Source organism: Choristoneura fumiferana, chromosome 6, assembly GCF_025370935.1.
Source record: "Choristoneura fumiferana chromosome 6, NRCan_CFum_1, whole genome shotgun sequence".
NCBI lineage: Eukaryota > Metazoa > Arthropoda > Insecta > Lepidoptera > Tortricidae > Choristoneura > Choristoneura fumiferana.
In genome coordinates this window covers 10,456,763-10,481,716 of record NC_133477.1, presented here as the reverse complement: position 1 = coordinate 10,481,716, position 24,954 = coordinate 10,456,763, and the positions used below count along the sequence as shown (strand labels likewise).

The window sequence follows — 24,954 nt, the reverse complement described above, 5'->3', positions numbered from 1 at the left end:
AAGTACCCTTAGTTTATCAAATTAGCAGAAATTCAACCATCCACTTTATCCCAGTGCTGCAAAATAGAGGCCTGAAAACACGCCCGAAAGATTTCAGAAAAGGTGGTATGGCAGTTTGCCTTACTCTCAACTTAGCTGGGCACTGCCGTGCTCCCAGATAGCATTATGTTATGGTACTAGAACTTTATTTGTACTTGCTCCTATTTTGTTTCAATTACAAGTAAGCTACTGTTAAATGTCCTTAACGGATTTGCGACTATAGAGGTCCACCCTGTACACGGCTGGCTGCTATCCCGTTAAACGTTTTCACATACGTTGAGGTAAAAATTGGGTGATAGGGTGATGGAAAAAATTAGGTGGCGCGACAAGTAGGTCCGGGTACCTGAAAGGTGAAGCTTCAGGCTTTCGGGCCGCCCACCGACGGCGGTCGCGCGGACCAGTCCGTCTGAAGCCGCCGCGCCGGAGCGTCGTCCCGCCGCGACCCCGCACCACCGACCAGTGCAACTTTAAAATGCTCAACAACTCACGGCAAATATACAGCAAAAGTGACTAATGAGTTCGAAGAAAATATATACGTATGACTTGCTGAGCTTCGGATCTGAGACGTACCACGATTACAGTTATGGTGTTTGTGAGATGTGATTGATTGCTAACTATTCGTAAGTGCCGTTTAATTTACTTAGTAATTTAATGACTTAGTACAAATCGTTTTCAGTCTTATGAGTCGTAATAGTTACTCGTTTTAATTGCTTTTTGTGCACAGAAAATGATTTTATTCAAAGCGGGATTGGTTTTTATTCGTTTTAATGAAACGTTTAAATATGCAACGGCGAGGTTATTCCGACTGCGAATTAATAATTACTTATCCAAAACCTTCCTGTTGACCGTTAATAAAAAAGAACAATAAGCATATTCCAGTTTTTTTTTTCACTTGACGATTTCAATAATTTATGTCTAGCGTACATAAAATTGTAAATAAATAACGATGGTTCCAACGTACTATGAAAGATTTATAAAATATATTTATATTAATGTAATACTTTTTTGTGCGTGGTTGTTAAATTGATTAATAAATTATATAGTTCAAACAAATTACGGTAGTAAATTACTGTGACACGTGACACTTACTTAATCACGTTCAGCAGTTTCTTGGTTATTTTAAATTAGAATTAAACTAGCTTGAACAGATAAGATCATATAACGTGGAATTACCACAAAACAAAAACGAAAGGGTTTCGAAAGTCGAGATTTGTAAAGTCATTAAATACGATCTTATCGATTGCAGTTAGTTTTATTCGCACGGTAGGTAGGTACTCTTTTTTGCTTTTACCCACAGTTTACTGCAAAAGGATGGTCGTGTGACACCTAAGTGACTACTACTGCTGTGTCTGTTACAATTTTTCTTCAAAATATGTAACATAATATATCTGGATATTGATCTGTTAAAAAAAGAAGTACGTAAAACGATTCCACAATCCACCCTAAATTTGGTGAATTCCCAATCTGCACTGGGCCCGCGTGGGAACTACGGCCCGAGCTCTCTCCTTCTGGGGGGAGTCTTATGCCCAGCAGTGGGACGTATATAGGCTCAAATGATGATGATGATGCTGACTCCATCATCAGACTATGAAAAGTACCTTTTCACACCTCTCCTTCAGTAAAGTAACTTTTCCTCCCTGACGAGAGGGAGCAAAGTGCAACTTTTCTGTTCAAGGATTTTCTAAGTGTTTTATTGCAAAAGCCATTTTTTTAAGTTGATAATTGGAAAGCCACGTCATTGTCTATGCTGGTTGTTCTTTAATAATGTTTAGAATTTATTTTTTTCAAGTTTCTTAATGTTCGGTGTGAAAAGTTGTATGAGCCACTCGGGAGCAAAATTATTTTCATCTTGGGCGTTAACACTTGAATCCCTCATTACGCTTAGGATTCTACTTTAGAATCCCTCGCTACGCTCAGGATTCTATTGTAGAATCCTTCGCTACATTCTGGATTCAATGTACGCCCTCGCCGTAAATACACCATTTTGCTCCCTTGTGACACAAATAACTATTTCACTTCTCATGCTCGTAAATTTCGTGTTTATGCTGGATCTAGGCGACATAAAATGACTTTTTATGCTCTAGTGCATAAAGTAAAATCTTCGTCTAAGACCAGGTGTAAACAGCCAGAACCAAAAAAAGTTTCTACATATATTTTTTAATAATTATTAATTTATATTAAACTAAAAATTTATACTCCAGAGATTTATTTGTTTATTTATGAAAATGTCAAAATTAATAAAATACAACAAAGGACCACTTAAACCTATATAAATGTTCTCAATTATATCAAATTTATAATTATAATAGTAATGCGTGAACAATAAAAGGTACTTACCTACCTACATAGTAAGAAAGAAAGAAAGAAAGAAAGAAAAATGTTTTATTTACGGCTCCACCAATCACTTAATTTAACTTAAGTTAAACAATAGAGCTATAAAATACAACAAAATACATCGTATAGTTTTATACTCTCTTCGTGTTTTTACTTTTTTAAATTTGCTTTTAATAAATAAAGAAAGAAAGAAAATACATTTATTTAACGCCATAAAACAACATAGAACAAATAAAGACATACATGACGCTAAATAGGTCCCACTCAGCATAATGCCACGGCAAGCCGTGGCGCTGATTTTCAGTGAGGACCTAATCGTTCCAATGTTCCTAGTAATTGTTCGTAGATTGTAGGGAACAGTGTTGGACCATTAAAGTCTTGTAGGTATCGCTACTAAAGGACCTCACGAGACAAGCTCTGCCTAGTGTGGTGGTCATTGGCAAACAACTAAATATAATGTAAAACTTTGTGGTAAATAAATGCTTATTATATTATATAATGGCGGTGACACCAGTAGGCACCGAAAAAGGGTCTCCACTCAGCATGTGTTGCTACACAGTGGGTGAAGCAACGCGGATTTTCTGTAGTGCCCAAAATATGAGCTACCGTTACACAATAATAAATGAATTACTGACACAAAAATAATTACACTTAAATAAACATAGAAATATTTCCCACACACAAACTAACCTCGCAATCGAAGTGAAAAGCAGTGTAAAACTCGAGCATTAAACCCATTTTCCCCTCGACGTGTCTATTTACCCTCGCCTTACCGGCTCGGGTGGCTATATGAACGTCTTGGGTAAAATGGCTCGTTTTGTGCTCTTGTACAATCTACTATTGGTCAAAATGACCCAGACTTCAAGCCATTTTAATAAGCTCAAACACTGCTAGGTCAAGTCCTGCATTGGAGTTCCAACGTATAGCTCTCGATTCCATCTCAGATCACCACTATGTTACCATAATGTTGTGTTTTCATCAGAACTACGCATAATTGCCAAGTTCGCAAAACTTGTTGAATATCATAATTGGACGTGGATGAAAATCAAGTTAAGATTCCGTTACATGCATAATGGAGCAAATAGTAAGAGCGTGTTAAAAGAAAGACTTCAGTTTGCGTATATGCCCGTGCCGTGATCACAGATCAACTAATAATTTAAATAAATGAATAGGTATCAAGTATTCTACTAATTGTTCATTATATAAAATTCAACCGTCAAACCAAACCAAACTTGACAATTTATTTATCAGTGCTATTAAAATTGTCAAAGCTGATAAATCAAAGTACTTAATCGAAATAAACAAATTAATATTTAAAGTGAAAGATGTCAGTTACGACTTTTTCAACAGCCAGTATTTTTTGGTTAGGTACCGCGCGCGGCTTTGGTTTTAACACTCGGCAACAAGCAATGGATTTTTGGAAAAGCTTAGAACCACTTCTGGAATTCCAATTCAGCTTGTCTGCGATTATGTTTTTTACAAAACGAAATATAACCGAAGGTTAAGCAGCACTTTTCTTGGCTAGTGGTATACGATGTTTACGCGCACAGCACTGCGACGTGAGGGACGCCTTGCTTTCATAGAGAGATTGCCTTATGAGATGGAGCAGGTTCGGGACTCACTTCAGAGTCGACACACGCAGAGTTATTACGTGCGTGGCTTGCAGAAAAATGAATTGGGTTGCTGCTTTAGAAGCAATTGTGTAAAAGAGTATTTTCACAGAACATCAAGTAGGTAGGTAGAACCGATATTAACAACCTTAGTGTAAAAGAAAATTTTAGTTTGCTTTACGTTATAGAAAATTGCTTATTTATACTAAAGTATTTTGGGAATTTTGGGTGTCATAGTGACTTCTCACTTATCGACTTCCGATATTCAATTTCGATATATCGATACACAATATTATGTTAAAAAAGATTAGAAGTAGAGGTCAACAATTGATTGTTTTATCATTAAAGAGCGATCTCAGTCGAAAATGGGAAATAGATATAAAAGTGGATTATGCATTGAAAACAATGAATAGTTAATAATTTCTAATTTAATAATTCAATTTCATATTCAAAGTCTGTTGTAGTGCTAATAAGTGTTACATTAGTGACTTTATAAAATATATTTCGATTATTAGTTTACGATAATATCATTATCGATATCTTTAGGTAGAGTCGATAAGTGAGAAGTCACTATGACAGATCAAAAATGCCGTGATAATTCCGGTATCTGCGAATAAAGGACATATATGTCTTATTTGATCCCCGAAAATCGTGCAGCCAAAATTATTTCACAATGCCAAGGAGTATGGAAGTTTAAACGTTAAAAAACAATATTCCTGCTGCAACTTTTCAATTAAGGCACCTTGAAGTATTGCGTAGGTACATTCGAGGTAATTCCCAAGTTTACAGTTACAGTCAGAGTATCGAATGTTTAACACGACAATGCACTTGACATTTAGCGCAAGAAGAGGGGACGATTACTTAATGTGTTTTTCAAGTAATCACGCAAAGTTTATAAGAGCTAACTGACGTCGAAATGACTTTTCACTAATATAATATTAAACACTCGTTATAATATTTGACACTGTTCATAAAAAGCTTAAACCGAAAATCTCCGCGGAAGTTTTCCAACTCTTATTAGGCACCGCTTCAGTTGCTTTAAAATAATTTCTCACTTTCCTCGTCGTGAGCACTTCGTTACGGTTTCATTCATCTTTTAATTTCTTTCTCCAGATCGTTTATTTTTTCGTCCTTTTAGCATTCCGGTCCGCAGTCCTAATGCGTCAATTACCCCCAGAAATAAAATATAAAATGCAGCAATTATCTCACTTCAGTTGCGATTGAGTGGGATAGAGTCGTCGCTTTCCGCTCACGTTGCGAGGCAGTAATCAGATTTTCTTTATGTTTGTCATGCGTAAATGGATTTCACTCTGTACATAAAAATGCTTTTAAATATATGCAGCTTTCGAATGTTCCGCTCGTCCGGCAGTGAATCCTTTACTGTATCCAATAATGATCGGATTATATTCAGATTCATCCAGTTTTTCTAAATATCAGACACTGCAATTCGGTACCAATCTTATTCAAATTAAACTATTTTTTTAGAATAATAAAAACAGTGCGAGATGAATCACCAAAATACAGTTTTCTAGTAATAAGAGTCTCTGATGTAAGCTGTGGAGAGACAGACAGACAGACATGGCGAAATTATGAGGGTTACATGTTTTCATTTACACTACGGATACGGAACCTTAAAAAAAGAGTTTAAAATAACCGTTAAGGAAATATTTCCAACTCAGATAAAATAATATGGAGCTATTTTCTTATGGAACGGGAAAGTTATGGTTTGGGAAGAAAATGAAACATTATCAATGATTTTGATTTTCTGAACGTTTTTTTCTATCGGCATTGAGGCCAAAGATTGTAATTTTTGATTTGTGCCATCTCAATCCTAGGACGAGTGAACTGTAGCAGAGACTTGTGCCTAGAGAATCTTCCTAGTGCATTACACGATCTCCCCAAAGGATACTCCGCTTGCGTACAAGTGGGCTTCAGCCGACGATGTCTGAGCCCCTGCAAGAGGTTACTGCAGGATTTAGTGGCACAAGGTAAAACAGTTATATGTGCTTTGTCAGTCCAATGCACTTTACATACACGTACCCGGGTTATCTGTACGTTAGTATTAAAAAAAACCTCTTTATTATTCAAAGAATTCCGATAATCTTGTCTTAAGTTATCTACATACATTGTTTTAAGCTACAACAGTCTTAAGCTATCATAACTACTTGTATGCCAAAATTGAAGTCTATAACAAACAACTGACCGAACGCGCTCGAAAAGTCTCCGTCTCAGTTTGGGCAAGTTTTGTATGTCTGAATGTCTGTTCTCCTATACAGATCGCATAATTCAACCGATTCTCTTGAAAGTTTGTAAGCAGGTTCAATTATTATACTAAGTTTTTTTTACCAATTCAATTAAATTTTTGGATATTATTGAACATAGTGCAATGCCATCGAGCCATGAGGGTCGAAAACACACACGTCGGGGACACTTGACACCAAATGACCTAGTCCGGAAGTAAGCAAAGTATAGTATAGTAATAAAGTAACTATCGATACTAGGCAACGGATTAAAATACTTAAATAGACAAATACATACTTAAATACATTTTAAACATCCAAGAACCGAGAACAAGCATTCATACAAATATCTGCCCCGGTCGGGAATCGAACCCGGGACCTCAAGTTTCGTAGTCAGGTTATCTAACCACTTGGCCATTCGATCGTCAAACACACACATAAACGACTGACTTTACGAGGTTCTACGGTTGTATGAACCTTGTTTTCTACACAAATTTTGTAGCTGCTAAAGCTGCTTATTGTTTTGTTAATCTTCTAACTTCTTCTTCTATACCTATATATAAATAAAAATGAATTGCCGACGACGGCATCGAGTTAGATAATTATATTTTTGTTGTGTTCATTTTTGTCAGGACAAGGTTTTTACGTACTTAACAAAATTTGAAAAAAAGTTTGAAACGGGGACAAAGCCACGGGAACAGCTAGTACTTAATAATTTATATGAATTTTATCATGTTTACGTTTGTTGTTCCCTTTTTGCTGCTTGAGAAAAACAATCTAGCAATCGCTGGATAAATATTAGTTATTGACGAGTAGCTTTTGTTATTGGGACCTTAATAAAACTGACTAAAACTAGAACAAGTTTTAACAAAACCAAGTAAAACATAAACGAAGTTATTTGCGGACTGCATTTTATCGAAGTAAACATTTTTCCCCGAGTTCACCGACGCAAGCCCAATAAGTCTTAAGTTTAAACACTGCGATATCGTTCACGTTGTAATTTTAAAATTGATGCTCCGCTTTGAATTTGGTGAAGTATTTGTGACTCGCGGTAAATTAGTCCCGATTAAATCTGGCCAATAGGCATTAAATCAGGATTCATTTTCAATAGGGTAAAATTTTTAGGTCATGTAAAATTCCTGTAAGTACTTAGTTTTGTACCAATTAAAAAAAAGGTAAACATCTCGTTTTTATTCGCAAAAATGAAGCTCAGCAAAGGCCGGACATTATAATGCAGTAACCTTTTTTTAATTAGTTCCTCATTTCGTACTAAATTTTCAGTTTAGTTACGAAATTTCCAAACATTTTGTATAACTCAATGGAAAAATTTGTAAGGCATAGTGTGAAATTGGGCTTACCATAGTCAGAACAAGCAACTTCACCAATTCACCAAATTGTATTGAAATCTGAGAAAAGAAAGATATCGACAAGAAAATAAAAATTGGCCCATTTACAGTTTGTCCGATATACTACCTAACGACAGTAAAAAAATGAAACTCAAACATAAATAAACCAATAAAATTGTTGGAAATACAATTTTCAACTTAATATTAGCTGAGAAAACTCATTCTTTTCTAATTCACATCAGGCTAACTAAAAGGATCCCTTAAAGGAATAAGTTCGCCGTCGTGTATCTTAATACACCTTAATGACATGTATCTTGAAATAATTTAGTATCTGTCAATCGTTTCTTTATTTATCATAATAAAGTGTTCCTTCCGAACGTTTTCGTATTAAACTTTAATACGATTAAGATGCCTGAGATCTTTATGATTTTCCTTGCTGATTTTTAAGTCAAAGTAAAATTTTTGTTTTATGAACATGAAACTTTATGTCACTTGTAAGAGAGTTCGATGCCAAATTACAATAAGTCCTTTAAAGAACGCTAGGTGGTAGGAGGATAAAGATATCTTGCTGTTAATATCATAATTAGGTATGTTTTAAACATTAGTGTTAAACAGCTTGTGTGATAGGTACCTGAGAATGTATAATGTAGGTACTCGTAGCATCACATCTTGGGATCAGTCGCATGGCAACCAAACTTAACTATGCGACATTTATAATTGGCATCACGTGTATCTATTTACATATGTTTATGCTTTGTTTTGCCAATTACGTACAGTAACGACGGCGCGGCGAGGGGCTTCAATTAATAAACCTAGGAGACACTGAAGACGCCCGGCAGAAGTTCACGTTCAACATAGACATTGTTTACTTAAGTTAGAGAGTCGCAAGTAAAGCCTGCCCTAGGTCAGCACAATGTGAAGAAGATTACAAGCATCCACTAGGAGTTAAGATCTAAGACAATGCCTAGGTACTTAATGTGACATTTGAGTTTCAGTTTCACAATAGCTTTGCAACAAATTCTCTCTATAATTAACGTGAAAGATAAAATAAGCTGAAACAGAACAGAAGGCAATCTTACCTGAAATTGTTTCGAAACAAAGTCATGCTAAATTGAATGATCTTCCTATCAAAATTTACGATCACGTTTTAACCTTTGAGGTGAGCGTTATTGTTTTGGCAGCAACGACTTTTGCACCTATACTTATTACTTTTTATTTATACACAATAAAACATTAAGGCTAATTAATCATGTTTTTTTTCAATTGATTTGAGAGATATGCTTTGATTGAATGTACGATCTTTTTGTTTCATCTTTAAAATACAAATATCATCAACTAAAAAAAGCACAATGGTGTCTGTGGTGTTTTCAGTCCGCACTGAGCTCACGTGAAAACTACAGCCCAACCCAAGGTTCCTAATTCTGAGAAGAGGCCTGTGCCTAGCAATGGGATGGGATGAAGATGGTAAAAGAACTAAAAAACGAGTTGAGACAATCTTAAACTGGTTTGGGTGAAGAGAACAAATACTTTGGAACTGGTAGATTCGATTCTCATCTCCGTTCGAATTATGAAGGCGGCACCGAGCCGCAATGGCCGCTGCCGTGGCGTAATTCAAAGCGCGACTCGGATGCAGCCGCATTTTTCAGCCGCCAACCTCTGGCTCCACTCCAATCTTTATTTTCTCGACTACTATAAAGCACCTTCACAAAGCGTAAATAACGCAACAACTTTTACTGTCAAACGAATTCCCTTTGAGTTTTCGTGCGTGAAAATCAAATTGTGCTTTTTGTGCTCTAATTTTTATAAAAACCACGGGTGTCATGTTTTTGTAGATGGAAACTGTTTGAGCAATTATGAAATCATTTAATACGTGTTTGTTTTCACTCTACACCAGAATTTGGTTAAATGCAACTGGTGTAATAATTACGTGACTTAGATTATATTTTCACGTTTTGACGTAACAAGATCTGTTTGTTATTAAAGCTTATTTGCTAAATCTATCCAAAGATCGGCGATATCATGACATAAAGTTTTTTACATAAAAAAAAAAAAAAAACCTGGCAAAATGCTGGCACTGGCGCGCCCAGGATTACGCATGGACGCGTAATCTTACCAGACAACCAGAGACCAAGTTGTTTTTTTCCATCCCATCCCAGACTGCTTTATAGGTTTATAGGTTTTCCTGTAATCTATAAATTCAAATAGGCTCTGTATTACTTGAGGTAATAGTAGGTACTCGTATATATTTTTACCCATTTTGCTAAAAATCTTTAAAATTCTATACGTATTTTTTTCATTTTCAGTAGATACAGGGAAATTAGCCGTGACAGACCGGCAAACAGACACATGACTCAGACACGTGACATGAGTGATCCTAAGGATTCCGCTATTATTTTTGAGGTATCGAAAGCTTAAAATCTAGTCATCCTTTGCATAATTTTTTCTTCTTTTCGAATCAAGTGTTAAAAAATGTGTATTTACGTGAGTAGAAAAGAAACAAAGTATTATAAGTAAGAATGAAGTCGAACATTTGTTTTAAATCCTTAGCAATTCCATAGATTTACACAAAGTTGAATCAGTTTTGATTCACAGAACAACAGTCTAAAGGATTCTGTTAATCATTCCAGTGTAAACTTGTTTTCAAGATGGTTATATATAACATGATATTTGAAAACGGTTCACGCTTGACTTGTACAGAGTTGAAGCTTATTGGTTTTGTAATTAGCTCATATAAAGTTCACTCATAAAAGAATTATTAGTTTATAATTAAGCGTGCCAAAGTTGAACGCAGCACGGCTAAATTAATTAAAGTTTATGCTTTTGAGCATTAATTTGAATATTTTATTAACGCATAAGTTGAGGCTAGCGAACTACAGTTTTAAGGCGCGGCGGTAAGTTGGTAAATATTCTATGCTGACCTTTACGCCCCGTGTCCTCTTCGGTTTGTGCTCCCGAATAACCCTGAGAACATGTGCACGTGCCTCAGAAACTAACACCCTAGATAATTAAACCCGTTAATTTATTATTGAAAACCGCTTCAGTATTCCTCTAGATGTCGTATTTGAAGTTACTCTGCGGTGCCGAAATATAATTAACGTTTCATTTCAAATAGCATTTGTTTAATTTTACAATTCCGCAGTAAAACTAACTTGTCGAGCATTCTTTGCTCTCTTATTTAATTGATAAGATTGCCGCTAGCTAATACAGTTTTAAGGCGCGGCTGAGTGGAGAGCCTTGGGGAAGGCCTATGTCCAGCAGTAGTCGTCTTTCGGCTGACATGATGATGATGATGATGAATATTTACGTTGACGACCAGATGGCCTAGTGGTTAGAGAACCTGACTACAAAGCTTGCGGTCCCGGGTTCGATTCCCGTGTCGGGGCAGATATTTGTATGAAAAATACGAATGTTTGTTCTCGGGTCTTGGGTGTTTACTATGTATTTAAGTATGTATCTATCTATATAATTATATTTATCCGTTGCTTAGTACCCATAACACAAGCTTTGCTAAGCTTACTTTGGGACTAGGTCAATTGGTGTGAATTGTCCCGTGGTATTTATTTATTTATTTTTTTATTATTTAATTATTGACATAAAATTTTACTCAGGATAATTCTGCGTCAATTTCTTAAAACATTTAGTACCTAGTACAAAATTCAGATGATATTAAATATTATATAATTTATTACGAGTATCAACGGCATATTTTTTCAGTAAATTCGTCATCATCATCTCAGCTTATATACGTCCCACTGCGGGGTACAGGCCTCCTCTCAGAATAGGAGGGCTTGGGACTTCGGCCGTGGGAATTATGGCATAACGTGGGAATAAAAACCGTGGTGGCCATTTGGTTTTGACCTATGGCCTCTCAAGCAGAAGATCGTGTATTCAAACCCCGCCTCTCATCTCTGAGGTTTTCGAAATTCATGTGCGAAATTACTTTTGAAATTTGCCACGTACTTCACGGTGAAGGAAAATATCGAGAGGAAACCTGCACTAATTTGCGAAGCAATTCAATGGAGTGTGTGAAGTTCCCAATTACAGTAAATTAATAAATCAACATTATTTTTGACAACACTTCGGTAAGCACGGAATCATATTTTTCTTTTTTCAAATTATTAACTCATACATGTACTGTTTGTTTACTTTTTTTACGGTTCTTACAACAAAAGGAATCGTGCTTCGGTTAGATTACGTCATTAAGGAATAAAAAAATAGTAGGTAGGTATAGTTAAACAATTATTTTAATTCTACGGGTACTTTTCCCTCTGGACGGTTTAAATTGTCCGTCTCATAAATTCTCCTTCTGCATGTTCGTGGCCCGTCTCCGATTCACCGCGATCCACTCTTAAAACTGGTTATTTGGGAGTAAGTGTGCACTTTTTTTAACCCCCGACGCAAAAAGGTGTATAAGTTTGACCGCTATGTGTGTCTGTGTGTCTGTCTGGCGGTGGCACCGTAGATCTTAAACGGGTGGACCGAATTGAATGCGGTTTTAAAAAAAACATTGAACAGAATATGGAAATGGACTAAAATATTTTTTGAAGTAGGTACTTAAATAGTCAAAGTTGTAGATTGTTTGATGTTCTTTGATATAGGGTACTCCAATATCTAATTTACAATCCACTTACATGAAATTTGGTATGTAGATATGTAGTTTGAGACTCTGGGGAGGATGTCGGATAGTTTTTATCCCGGAAAATTGCAAAGTTCCCGCGGGATAGGGATATACGAATTCTCGGTTATTAAAATAACCTATTTATTATAAAATAAAAGCAAGAGTTTGTTCTAACACACCCCGCTCACTCACTCTAGTGGACGTTTATTATTCTTTCATCCTAAAATACAGACAGCCAGATCTCGGGAATTCTGTAAAACCCTAAAATTTCGTTTTAAATGCCAAACCTAACGGAAATAGCGGGTAAAGGCTAACATTTTTATAAATTAAGAATAAATATCTTCGCCTACACTCGAATACTATGTATTTATTGAATTGCGGTGGTGTTTTTATAACATTTGAAAAGAATGAGGTCATGCCCCTACCTGACCCATAGATTCGTGTGCGATCATGCAAATAAACTGTATTTCACCCTTGTCACACGTTAATGACATAGGTTTTATGTATAAGCATAAACATACTTCAAGTCTGAGAAATTCGATTACCTATATTTCAAATCCGATGAAGAAATCTATAAACCTAATGAATAATTAATTTTTCTCTCCTTCTATCTATGTTTTTATTGTGTATTTGTTGTGATCTAGTGTGATTTTTTTATGTCAATAAATATTGTGAGTTTGAGGTTGAGTTTGAGATGGTATACATATACTTAGTACGTACAAAACATACAATAAAACTGTCTCTAGCTTGCAAGGTAAATAACTTCAAAGAAATGCGAAACAAAGGAAGTGTTCTAACCAACGAACGTACGCCGTAATAACACAAGAATATCAGAGTACGATACATTATGTTTGTTTCATCTCGTACCCAGGGCCTCTCGGTACAATCTAAAATAACGAGTCGCTTCGTCAACCCTGGCGGTCCACCGGCTCAAGTAAACGTCGTCGTTAAAACAGGCAAAATATATAGCTGGTTTTGCAAAATGGCTAATGTTATTACAAATAGGTAATTACGTCATTCCATTGACATTAAAATAGGTTTCACTTTTATAGATTGATGTCTAACCCTGGCGGTAACATATTCAAGCAATCTTGGCGATTCTGGCACAAATGGTATTTCAGTCGTCCCTGGGCAAGCTTCGTCTCACACATTAAAACCATGGTCGTCTCACTGGACAAAGATCACTAGCAGAATAATTGCAATCTATTAAATTTTGTGTTTCATCTCGTCCATCGCGGTTCGCGTAAAATGGTTTTGTGACAAAATAGCTCCAAATTTAAATTTTATAGATCCTAAAAATCTAGCTCGCTTGCGTAGTTTCTTTTGTTCACATTGAATCAATGAAGAAATAGGTTTCCTTTGCATTTTTCTGGCATCTATTTGTTTGTCCTTAAATATTATGTCAAATACAGAGAAATCCCGGAATTAACCGAAATCGCTCTCTTATTAATTGGGCAAGGAAGTTTTTCCCAGTATAATTTCCATTACTTTTAAAGTAGTCGCTCTTAAGCGATAAGGCCGCCTATTGCTCACCTTGTAATTTTTTTTTCTGTGTATCTGTTTTCTGTATCGCTTACTATGTCTGGTGTACAATAAAGAGTCTTTGTATTGTATTTTATTGTAGTCTTGCGTGTATAAAATTTTCTAAGACAACATGCTTTATTTCTGTTCCTTGTGCATAGTTAAAACGTTAATATATTTTAAAATATCGCGTGTTCCAGAAAGTATAAGCACAAGTTCTAAATGCAATAAAACAATTTTTAACGATTTTAAATTTATGCATTTATTTATCTTAAAATTTACTGACAAGAATTCGAAAAAATGTCAATTATATGCCAAAGAACGCACTTTGGACCTCACACTGGCCATAAGCTTTAGCACAGATTTATTTCCAATGATTTTGGATGCTTTCGTCCAGTTTTTTTGAAGGCTTCGATTCGATCCGCTGCTTTAGTATGTTTCCGAAGGTATGCCTTGGTTAGAGCCCAAAATGTTTCAATCGGTCTGATTTCAGGGCAGTTCGGCGTATTCATATCTTTAGGCACGAAATCGACTCCATTGTCTTTATACCACGCTAAGGTACCCTTCGAATAGTGTACGGATGCCAAGTTGGGCCAAAATATAACAGGTCCATCATGCTCACGAATCATGGGCAATAGACGCCGATTCAGGCACTCCGAGATATAGGTAAATTTTATACCAGTCTGAAGTCGGTCGGTGCTCAGCACGAGCCAGCAGGAGTGATTGAAGCTTAATATAAAGTGCGTGTGTGAGGTAGATGACTATAGGTCCACTCCTGCTGGCTCGTGCTGAGGCACCGACCGACTTCAAGGTGGTTTTCCACCGGCGAGGCGAGACGAGATTTGTATGGCAGCGCCCGCGGCGGGCTCGCGAAAATGCATACAAATTTCAATTCTCGTCTCGCCTTGTCTCGTCTCGCCTCGCTGGTGGAAAATCACCATCAGACTGGTAGAAAATTATCTTCATGGTTTTGGTAGTCAGTTCAATTTTTTATCGATGTTATTGACAAATCGATTTTTTTTTAGCTTATGTTTTTATTAAATAAAACCTCAAACTTTCCGATGATACGTATACTGTTTTCAGCGGTCAATGATTAAAAAAGTTCGAAATATTATCGGAAAGTTTAATCCGTTGAAAGTGCTTTATTGATAATATGATTATAGTTAAAAATACCTTAATATTTTATAAATTGAGAAAACATTCCTCTGAGACCACTTAACCTTAGGTAGCTTGTTTGCCTACCCTTTGATAGAATAAAAGAGAAAATATTATTTTTTATTCCTTCAGTTCTTACTATAGCCAATATAATGTATGTTATAATAATATTCCAAGCAAAAATATATTTACAATTATGTATTAAAGTTACAACTTAAATTAAAAAAAAAAACGATTTGTCGATAACATCGATAAAAAGCGGCCCTACTTATTATCCTATTTATGACGAAGTAACTAACACGACTTTGTTGTATAAGTACTCGTATAGATAAGTATAACGAAATTGAGATACAAAACGTCCTCCTAAAAGTTTGTCCCCCATCGTGTGTAGTTTCAACTGGCGACCTTATTTCAATTCGTGTTAACCTTTGAGGACCGGACCGTGAGCGGCCTCTTTCTTTGTTTGAAAATGTGATAAAACTACATACCCCTTATAGATATGGAGATTAAACTGACCAGACTTTCCGAGAGACGATATTTGACTCGAAATGTAATTTTTCTATTTAATTTTAAAAATGGAGTAGAGTTTACATTTTTGCAATTTTTTTTATAGCCGAAGCTCGCAATTAAGGAAAATTAAGCTACTAATCGTAAAGCAAAGTTTAATTGTTATACAATAGTTTAATTGTTAAGAATATTAAATGTAATTTCGTAACATCGGTTAACAATAGACAAATATAAAAATGTATTAATATATTATTGATGCTGTCAATCCTTGAAAATACATACACATATTCTATAAATACAGGTTTTTACGGGTTTTAAACAAGATTAAATCATAACAGGTCAATTATTCTTAATTATCTTGAAAATACAAACTGAAATATAGATGCACAGAAAAAACAGAAAAATAAGACCATCACTGGGAATCGCACCCAGGTCCTTAATCCGTACCATACAGATGGTGGTTTGACCATCAGTGGTGTAGCGGTATAGCACGCGGTACGGATTACCGAGGACCTGGGTTCGATTCCCAGTGATGGTCTTATTTTTCTGTTTTTTCTGTGCATCTATATTTCAGTTTGTATTTTCAATTTCGGTTTTACGGGATGACCGTAAAAGTAAAAATTTGGAATTGAAATAAAAAAATACAAAAAGATTCCAAAAAAACAATCTTAACTTAATTATTTTACCCATTATTATGATTTACATACAAGCAGACGAAACTTCTTACCCATACAGCCATTTACGCACATTTATAACAAGGTGTCAAATACCTCTTTTAAGTTAGGGAACGACGAGCAATGTAAGAGGGCTTGTTTAAGGGTGGCTTTCCACCAGAGATGTGCTACGCTTCGTTGCTATGGATGTGTTTAAACACATGATTGGTGGATATCAATATCTATAATATATGTGGAAACGCTCCACATTACGTCTTTGCCAATTTTCCTGAAATCTCTTCAACAATATCAACAAAAATGAGTAAATAGATATATCTACATTTAAAATTACGAGTACAGATAAGTAGTAAATAAAACAGACATATTTATCTTTACGATTGCTTGTGTGAAATATTGTTCGTTACGCAAACAAAATTTCTAGAGAAGGAAACCTTCATTGTGTTATTTACTCGTGGTTATTTAATTATGTCCCATGTAGGGACATAAGTATTTTTAATTTCTTACTCGTTTTACGTGTACCTCAGTATGTACTAATCGTTTTTATATTTACGGCTAAAATGTACTGTACTTTGAGTTACGTCTGACTGAGTATATTATCTCAAATATGGTATCGATAAAATATCATTTGCTGCACAATTTACTGGAGTCACACCTTATCACGATTAGCCGCGAAACTTTGGTTTTTCACCCGACTGAATTTCTGTTGCGTAATTTTTGCTCTTATGTGTCATAACAGCAAAAACGTCGGAATGTAAGATTAACCGCAGCACCAATGTATCTTCGTAATGGTGTGCTGTGTTTAGATGCTGATTGTCACGTCATGCTTATCAAATAACGTTTTTTTATCTATGTATCTAAGGTGAACTGGAAGTCAGCAGCGGGGTGAGCAGTTGCACGGAGAGCATTTTTTATGTTGATTGCATGTGCTGCCAGATAACCGCTATGTGGCGAACGTCTCGGCAGCGCAGTGAACAGAGAACATGCTCGCCGCTCGCGATCCGTCGGCGACCAATCTGCGACCTTTTTTTGAATTTGATAAATAAACAATAAATATCATGGGACACTTCACACCAATTGACCTAGTCCCAAACTAAGCAAAGCTTGTACTATGGATACTAGGCAACGGATAAACATACTTATATAGATAAATACATACTTAAGTACATATTAAAAATCCAAGATCCGAGAACAAACATTCATATTATTCATACAAATATCTGCCAAGGCCGGGAATTGAACCCGGAACCTCAAGCTTCGTAGTCAGGTTCTCTAACCACTTGGTCATCCGGTCGTCAAAGTAGTAGTCACCTTAAGAGCCAAAGACACTAGATCATTGCTTTTATTTAATTTATTTTTATTTTAAACTTTTATAATGAGATACTTGAAATGGGGGCGTGCATTCGGGAATAATCCATTATGGACGATTGGAAAGGGAAGGCCCAAACAGTGCCGGAATCCCACCAGCTAAAAAACTCGACTGCACGTTCCCTACTCCCTGGGGATTATTACGGGGAGAAGGAGGTTGGAGGGTTTCTTATCTACCCACAGCGTCTTGCTTCAGCCATTTGTTGGAAAGCCGAGAGCATGCATTCTCCCGTTAGGCTTTGCGGGGTGCTTGAGTCAGTCTTTTTGTTGATCCCCATTGGTATTTCTTACTTGACCAACCCTAGGCATTATATTACTAAAACTAAACTATTCGATCTGGTAGTAACAATTGAAATTCCAGGACTCTGCAAATTCCCCTAACAATTCCCAAAATTTATATAGGGGTCTTCATTGAGGTTGTGTTAAGAACAACTTAAGATTGGTTTTTTGGAGTCTTTTTGTATTTTTTATTTCAGCGATGGTCTTATTTTTCTGGTTTTTCTGTGCATCTATATTTCAGTTTGTATTTTCAATTTAAGAACAACTGTCCAAAATTTCAATATTCTAAACCCAGCGGTAGCATTTTCAAGATTTTATCGTTATCCTGTGGGAATATCGGGATAAAAAGTAGCTTATATGTTATTCCAGACGTCCAGCTATCTACGTACCAAATTTCATCTAAATGCGTCCATCCGTTTTAGCGTGAAGGAGTAACAAACATACACACACACACAAACTTTCGCATTTATAATATAAGTAGGATTCTATGCATCATTCGACGGCCTTAATGTCTGTGTGTGCAGTGATGGTGGTGGGCGATGCGTGCGCGCGGTGGGCGCTGCAGCGCGCGACGCTGCTCGCGTGGCTGCTGGCAGGCCCGCTGGCCGCGCCGCGCCCCGAGCCGTGCGCGGGCAGCCCGCTCTGCTCGTGTCACGACCAGCACATGTCCTGCATTGCCGTACCCCTGCATAGGTTCCCAGGTAATTGCAAGCTCTGGTTGCGTTATGCGGCACCACACAATGTGACACCAAAAACTAAAATTCAATATCACTTCATTTAGTTATAATGTTTTAATCTTTCGCGATTTTCACAAATAATTAATGCTAAAACCCGGGACCCTTTGAAAAAACTGCCGGATATTGTAAGTGTTAAAAAATGTGCTGGAACAAAAAAACATGATCTAGTGGTGTTAGTTCGAAAAAATCCGTACTACACCCACTAAAGGTCGAGTTAATTTTGGCAATAAATCGTCGTAATTAAGTCCCGGGTCTTGGTATTAATATTTAATTTTCACCTTATGTATTTTAGCGGTAAACAAAAAATATTCAGATAATAGTACGTTTGCGCCGTGGTAGAATAGCCATGAAAATTACAATTTAATCATTTACTAACTTGAAACTTGTTCTACAGAATGGCCTCGGATAGAATTGCAGCATCTGGATATCAGCATGTCTAATCTGGAAATACTATCAGAAAGTGCATTAGACGGCCTAAGATTACAAACACTAGTACTAGTAGCTAACAAATTACATCACATCGAACTCCACGCATTTAGGTACGTATTTATACTGGGCCACTATCTACGTCTTAAGTATACAAAATTCGAAGTGCATACTGGAGATACTTTAACAACTGAACTCGTTTCTTTCCAGTTCCATGGCTGTTACACTTGCCTCTTTAGATCTCGGATACAACGAATTCACTGAAATACCGCAACAAGGCTTGAAAGATTTAAAAGTTTTAAATTGGTTGAATCTGCAAAAGTAAGCGGAAACATTTTAATAGAAATACCATTTAAGTTTTAGCTTCGTATCGATTTGTTATTCTGATATTTTAAAATTGTTTTAGCAATAATATAGCGCATGTGGAGCCTGAGATAAGATGGCACCACCTGGAAGAAACACTGACGAGCCTGTCGCTCAGCAGCAACCAGCTGACTCGGCTGCGGCCGGGCGCGCTGACGTCTTTGCATCGCTTGCTTCAGCTCGACCTCGAAGGCAACCTACTCCGCACCATCAGCCCAGACTCCCTTCCTCCTTCTTTAACCTTAATCAAACTCTCCAACAATTTTCTGCACACGTTCTCCTGTGATTTAGTTTTTAATCTCCCTAGGCTACAAGCTGTACATTTACGACATAATTTCATCAGATTCGGCCACAACTTCAGCTGTTCGAGTAACAAAACTAAAAAAATAGAGAAGTTAGACTTGAGTAATAATAAATTAAACGACACGACCCAGATACTTATATTGCAAGAGATTCAAATCCGGCAAATTATTTTAGATCTCAACGAACTAACAATAGTTCCTAGACTAGTTTATTTAAATAATCGAGTAGAAAGATTGTCTATTTCTTACAACAAGCTTAAATTTATTTACAAAGATGTATTTTTATCTTTGAAAAACTCGTTGGAGCATTTGGAAGTAGAGCACAATAAGTTGTCGCAGCTGCCGAGCAGCCTGGCGGAGGTGGCACGGCTGCGGCACCTGTCGCTCGCCTATAACCAGTTGGAGCGGTCGCCGCCGCTGCCGCCGCGCATTCAGACGCTCTCGCTCGCCGGGAACTTCCTAACTACAATGCCCTCGGCGCTCCAAACACTCGAGCCCGGTGCTATCCGGTACCTCGACTTGAGCTATAACAGGATATCTAATTTGCAGTCCGACGAATTCCGAGACTGGGCTATTTCTTTAGCGACAATCAATTTAAGAGGAAACAGGATTGCACAGATTTATAAGAACGTTTTCCCAGCGAGCATGCCGGTCAAAGAGATTAATTTGAGCTTTAACGACTTGTACTACGTACACCCGCAATCATTCTCAAACGTTTCTAACTCCTTGCACGTATTAGAGTCGTCTTCTACGCTATTTAGTGGTTATTTTCCGTTTGAAATAGATGACGGCTTGGCCAATCTTAGTTGGCTTTCATTTGATAATAACGATTTTCATATTCTTAAATTATCAGACATCTCATTATTGCCATATTTGAAGTACTTAAATCTAGACTATAATAGAATTGTGGACATAATTGTTGATGCAACGTATCAAAATGTGTCCTTAGGATTAAATAGTATAAGAATTGCATATAATTTTATCAGTTTGATACGAGGCCGAACGTTTACGAATATGCCTGACTTGAGAAACTTAGATTTATCTTATAACCGAATCAATAACTTAACTAAGCACAGTTTCACGAACTTGCCGAACTTGAGATATTTATCTTTGGCAGGGAACATAATCGATTCGATGGAGCCGGAGACCTTTGCTAATTTACCGAAACTAGAAATATTAGAGTTACAAGGCAATAACTTCACGCATTTTTCGCTAGATCCATTCTTTAACATTTCTCATGACGAAATAACATTCACGTTAAATGTAAGTAGGAATAATATTAGAAGCATAGACGGAGATTCCAGAGTGTCCATTAATATTTTTGACTGTTCATACAATGACCTGCTTGAGGTGCCAAACAATTTCTTTATTATAATAGAGTCCACAATACGACAAATTATTCTTTCGCACAATAAAATTATGCATATTTCCAGTGAAGCGTTTGGCCAGGCTATGAATTTAGAAATTCTAGACTTGCACAAGAATAATATAAATTCAATCAAGAGGAAGTCGTTTACTGATTTATATACATTAATGATTTTAGATCTTTCCTATAACCTTATTTCTCAATTGGCTGTAGAACAGTTTAGTAATTTGAATAGGTTAAGATACCTGAAAATGGACCATAATAATTTAAGACTACTTCCTAGAGATGTATTTAAAAATACTATAATAGAACACCTCGATCTCAGCGCTAACGAGATATCATTATTTCCAAGCACTGCTCTCTCGCAGATTGGTTTCACACTTAGGTATCTTGACCTGTCCCACAACCGAATAGAGTATTTAGATAGCAATATATTTCGCAACACCCAGTTTCTATTAAGTTTGAATTTAGGTCATAATTTACTCACTGTTCTGTCGGATAATACTTTTTCCTGTCTCGGGGGTTTGAGTCAGCTCGACTTAAGCTTTAACTCCATAAAAGCAAACTTCAAAGAGTTGTTCCACAACCTTCCCAACTTGCGGCATTTGAATCTTGCAAATATAAGTTTAAAATCAGTGCCTTATTTACCATTGACAAACTTAACAAGTCTCAATTTAACTTCAAATTTAATCAACAGCTTTAAGGAGACTGACGTTAAACGGCTAGTGAATCTTCGCCACTTAGACCTTAGTCATAATCGTCTTACCTCTTTGGTGCCAAAGATGTGGCTGCACTTGAGTAATTTAAATATTCTTGATATCTCATTTAACCCTATAATAAGAATTTCGCCAAATAGTTTTAAATGGTTGAACAACTTGTCTAATTTAAATTTAAACGGTCTCAAATATTTAGACATAATTGACCAAGATTCCTTCCGCCCGTTAATGTCGTTGCGATCCCTAAGCATACAGACGTGGACCACCATAAACCATTCCACTTTCCGAATCTGTAATATCACGTCTTCCCTTCCTTCGCTTTATAAGCTGATAATACACTGGACTGATGAGCTAATGGATGATCAGTTGCATGGAGTTGACGCAAGAAATATTCGGTACTTGGAAATAAGAGGGTCGAGATTGCGAAAGATATCTGATGAAGCATTTGAGCCATTTGTGAATAGTCAGGAGATGTTCATCAGGATAACAGAGACGGCGCTGGCGAAGCTACCGACGGCGCTGATGCGCCATCTCGGGCAAGTGCCGCAACTTGGACTTGACCTGAGCTACAATCAGCTCACGACGCTCAATCCGGCCATTTTTTACCCAAACTTTACGAGCTGGAGTCACGTAGCCACCAAGTTGCTTTCAGGTAAAATTTGCATATCAAGTAGTATTGACAAACAAAAACAGGACAGCTCACTTTCCAAACTAGTTTACATATATGGAAAGTGACCTGTTTCTTTTGCAAAACACACACCCATTCATTTGTTATTATAATAGCATAAACAAACAAACTATTTGGTTGAATTACCTATAGCGTATAGTCAATCTAACCGACAATTTCACAAAACTTGGCTTAAAGTTTTCAGAATCCATTAGTCTGAATTGTGTAATTTAAGTTCGATAAGTTTTACAAGACTGCTGCGATTGAATTTGAAGTTTGATTGTCTCTTGTGATTTAGTTCGTAATTCTCATGTCAGGCAAAATAAGTTAAAATTTTTAAACAGCAGCAGCTGCTTTTGGCTCTTGTCTATAAATGAAAAGAACAGAGATTTCTCAGTTATAAATTTATTTCCGATATTAATGCCAAGCTTATTTTACTTGGGGAGTAATAGATTATTCACAAAATTTTAATATTCCTTTTCTGGAAGATGGATTCACGGAGGCGTATCTGGAAAAAGAAATTGTAAACAAAGAAACACTGTCTCAAGTAAAAGTCACGAAATTCAACTTGGAGTTTGTATAAATAAAGTTTAGCTTTTTGTTACAGAAATTTGCAAATTAGTATACAGCGTACCTTATTTTTTTAATACAATTATTTCAATCAATAATTGAAATCAAATCTGGTTTAACGTCTATAAATATATCACATGTCATACCTAAGAGCCAAAATCAGAACGTAGTTTTAAGGTACACGTGAATAGAAATCGAAAATGTATCTCTTTAATCGGTATTTGTTAGTTTAATTCCTTTGTATTCACGAATTATGAGAACACTGCCTGAGGTTCTAAAGGGTATCCTGCCTTTCGCATAAGTATTGTTTGCCAAATTTTTCATTTCCCTACTATCACTCCGACAGTAAAAAAAATTCTCAGTATATTTTCTTACGTTCTATAGAGCACAGTAGACTAGGTTAGGTTTGTTTTATGAAAGTTCCGAAAATAATATGGTTTCAGAGAAAATCATGACTTAACATGAATAAAACATTTGGGGAAAAATAATTGTGCGTAACGGCAGCGAACCGTGGTATGCTTTTGCAGGTGGTCTGATACTGACGGGTAACCCGCTGCGCTGCGAGTGCGAGTTGGCGTGGCTGGGCGCGTGGCTGCGGCGCTGGCTGCAAGAGAACGAAGCGGGCGCCGAGCTCAGGAAAGCGCTGCGCAGTGCTACCTGCAAGGACCAGCTCGGGCGCAGAGTGCCACTGCTGCAGCTGAGAGCGGACGAAGCCGAGTGCCACGCCAGCGCACTCTCGAGCGACGCACAGCCCAAATGCACGCACGCCTCATACGCGCTCGCCGTACTATGGATCCTCATCTTCAGGTGATGTTCGACTAAACTCCAGTAAATTGCGGCCGCAGATGTAAATATACCAGTGTACATAATTTTATCACGATTTTAATGAAGTTTGCAACTCTGACAGACTGTAGTTCAATTAACATTTTGTAAGTGTATACTTATATACGAATTAGATGTTATTTTAGGTCAAGATGTAGATATAAAAAATGTATCTAATATTAGCGTAAACGTAAACGTTTTATGAAATAAGATATAGTCATTCCTTTGCTGGAGAGCATATTCCTTCATCGTTTTGTTTTAAAGGAATTGTGATAGTTTATTTTAGTTTGAAAAGTTATACGTAATATCATCTAAGCTACCTTCTGTCTATTCTATAATTTGCCAAAAATGTTGGATTTTATATTTGCTATCATCACCTTTTTATTACTTACCTTTGTAATTTTAGGTACTGTAAATATGAACAGAGTAAATATTTTTCCAAAATACACCGCTTTTTCCTTGTCGTCGTGGAAGTCAAACGGGGAGGGGTCATTTGACAAAGGCGTCAGTCAGAGCTGACATAAATTTCAAGAAATGTTCTATCACTCCCTTAATAAATTCACAAAACTCTGTTTGGCTAAAGTGGGGCTTTGTGCTTTCAACTGTATATTATGATTCTCATTGTGATTTTAGCCCAGACGTTTCCCGGAGCATCGTGCTTAATCCCCGTGCAAGAGCTCAAAGCAAATTGCTCCGCTTTATTCTATTCCTGTCGATTTTGCAGCGAATTTATTCGATACTAATTGTTAGGTATAGAGTATGACCTGAATTAAGTAAATTTCGATCTAATTATTTTCAATTACTTAATACGTCACAATTAAAACTTTTTCTTTGAAAGTAACCTGGTCATATATTATCTATCACTCTACATTGACTTGTTACGAAACTTTCTAAATTCACACAAAATAGAAAATTCTTACTTCGCTTCATAAGGCACCTTGATATAGCAAAAAAAGTAAAAAAAAGTTGCGACGAAGATCAAAACGACGTGAAGCATTTGTTACTTGTTGAAAAGGGAACTATGAGAACTGAGTTTTATTTTCGTTTGTACCTACTTTGAAAAATACCAAGAAAATATTTGTTTTTGTGATTCTAAGGGTTAGTAACGTATCATTTCGTCTAAAAAGCCGCTGGTCTACGTAGCAAATTAGCAATTGGTCTAAGTAGCAAGTGGTCTAAGAAGCAACTGGTCTAAGTAGCAACTGGTCTAAGTAGAAACTTGTCTAAGTATGAAGTGGTCTAAATTTTTTTGACTCATAGTAGACGGAGCTCCTATTCCGCATAGCTGAGGCGCTTC

At 36.6% G+C, this 24,954-nt stretch overlaps 1 protein-coding gene across 1 annotated transcript; it reads left to right on the top strand.

The window, feature by feature from the left end:
- The first annotated feature begins 456 nt into the window (after positions 1-456).
- On the top strand, positions 457-24,103 carry LOC141429009 (uncharacterized). The gene is made up of 6 exons (XM_074089143.1): positions 457-659; positions 18,213-18,389; positions 18,820-18,964; positions 19,062-19,172; positions 19,258-22,250; positions 23,363-24,103. The coding sequence occupies exons 2-6, from the start codon at positions 18,215-18,217 to the stop codon at positions 23,644-23,646; spliced, it is 3,708 nt and encodes a 1,235-aa protein (XP_073945244.1). The 5' UTR covers positions 457-659; positions 18,213-18,214; the 3' UTR covers positions 23,647-24,103.
- The last annotated feature ends 851 nt before the right edge of the window (positions 24,104-24,954 follow it).

Coding starts and splice junctions, on each gene's coding strand:
- LOC141429009 (XM_074089143.1), top strand. CDS start 18,215: ATGGTGGTGGGCGATGCGTGCGCGCGGTGGGCGCTGCAGCGCGCGACG. Junction 19,173..19,257: donor AATTGGTTGAATCTGCAAAA/GTAAGCGGAAAC, acceptor AAATTGTTTTAG/CAATAATATAGCGCATGTGG. Junction 22,251..23,362: donor AGCCACCAAGTTGCTTTCAG/GTAAAATTTGCA, acceptor ATGCTTTTGCAG/GTGGTCTGATACTGACGGGT.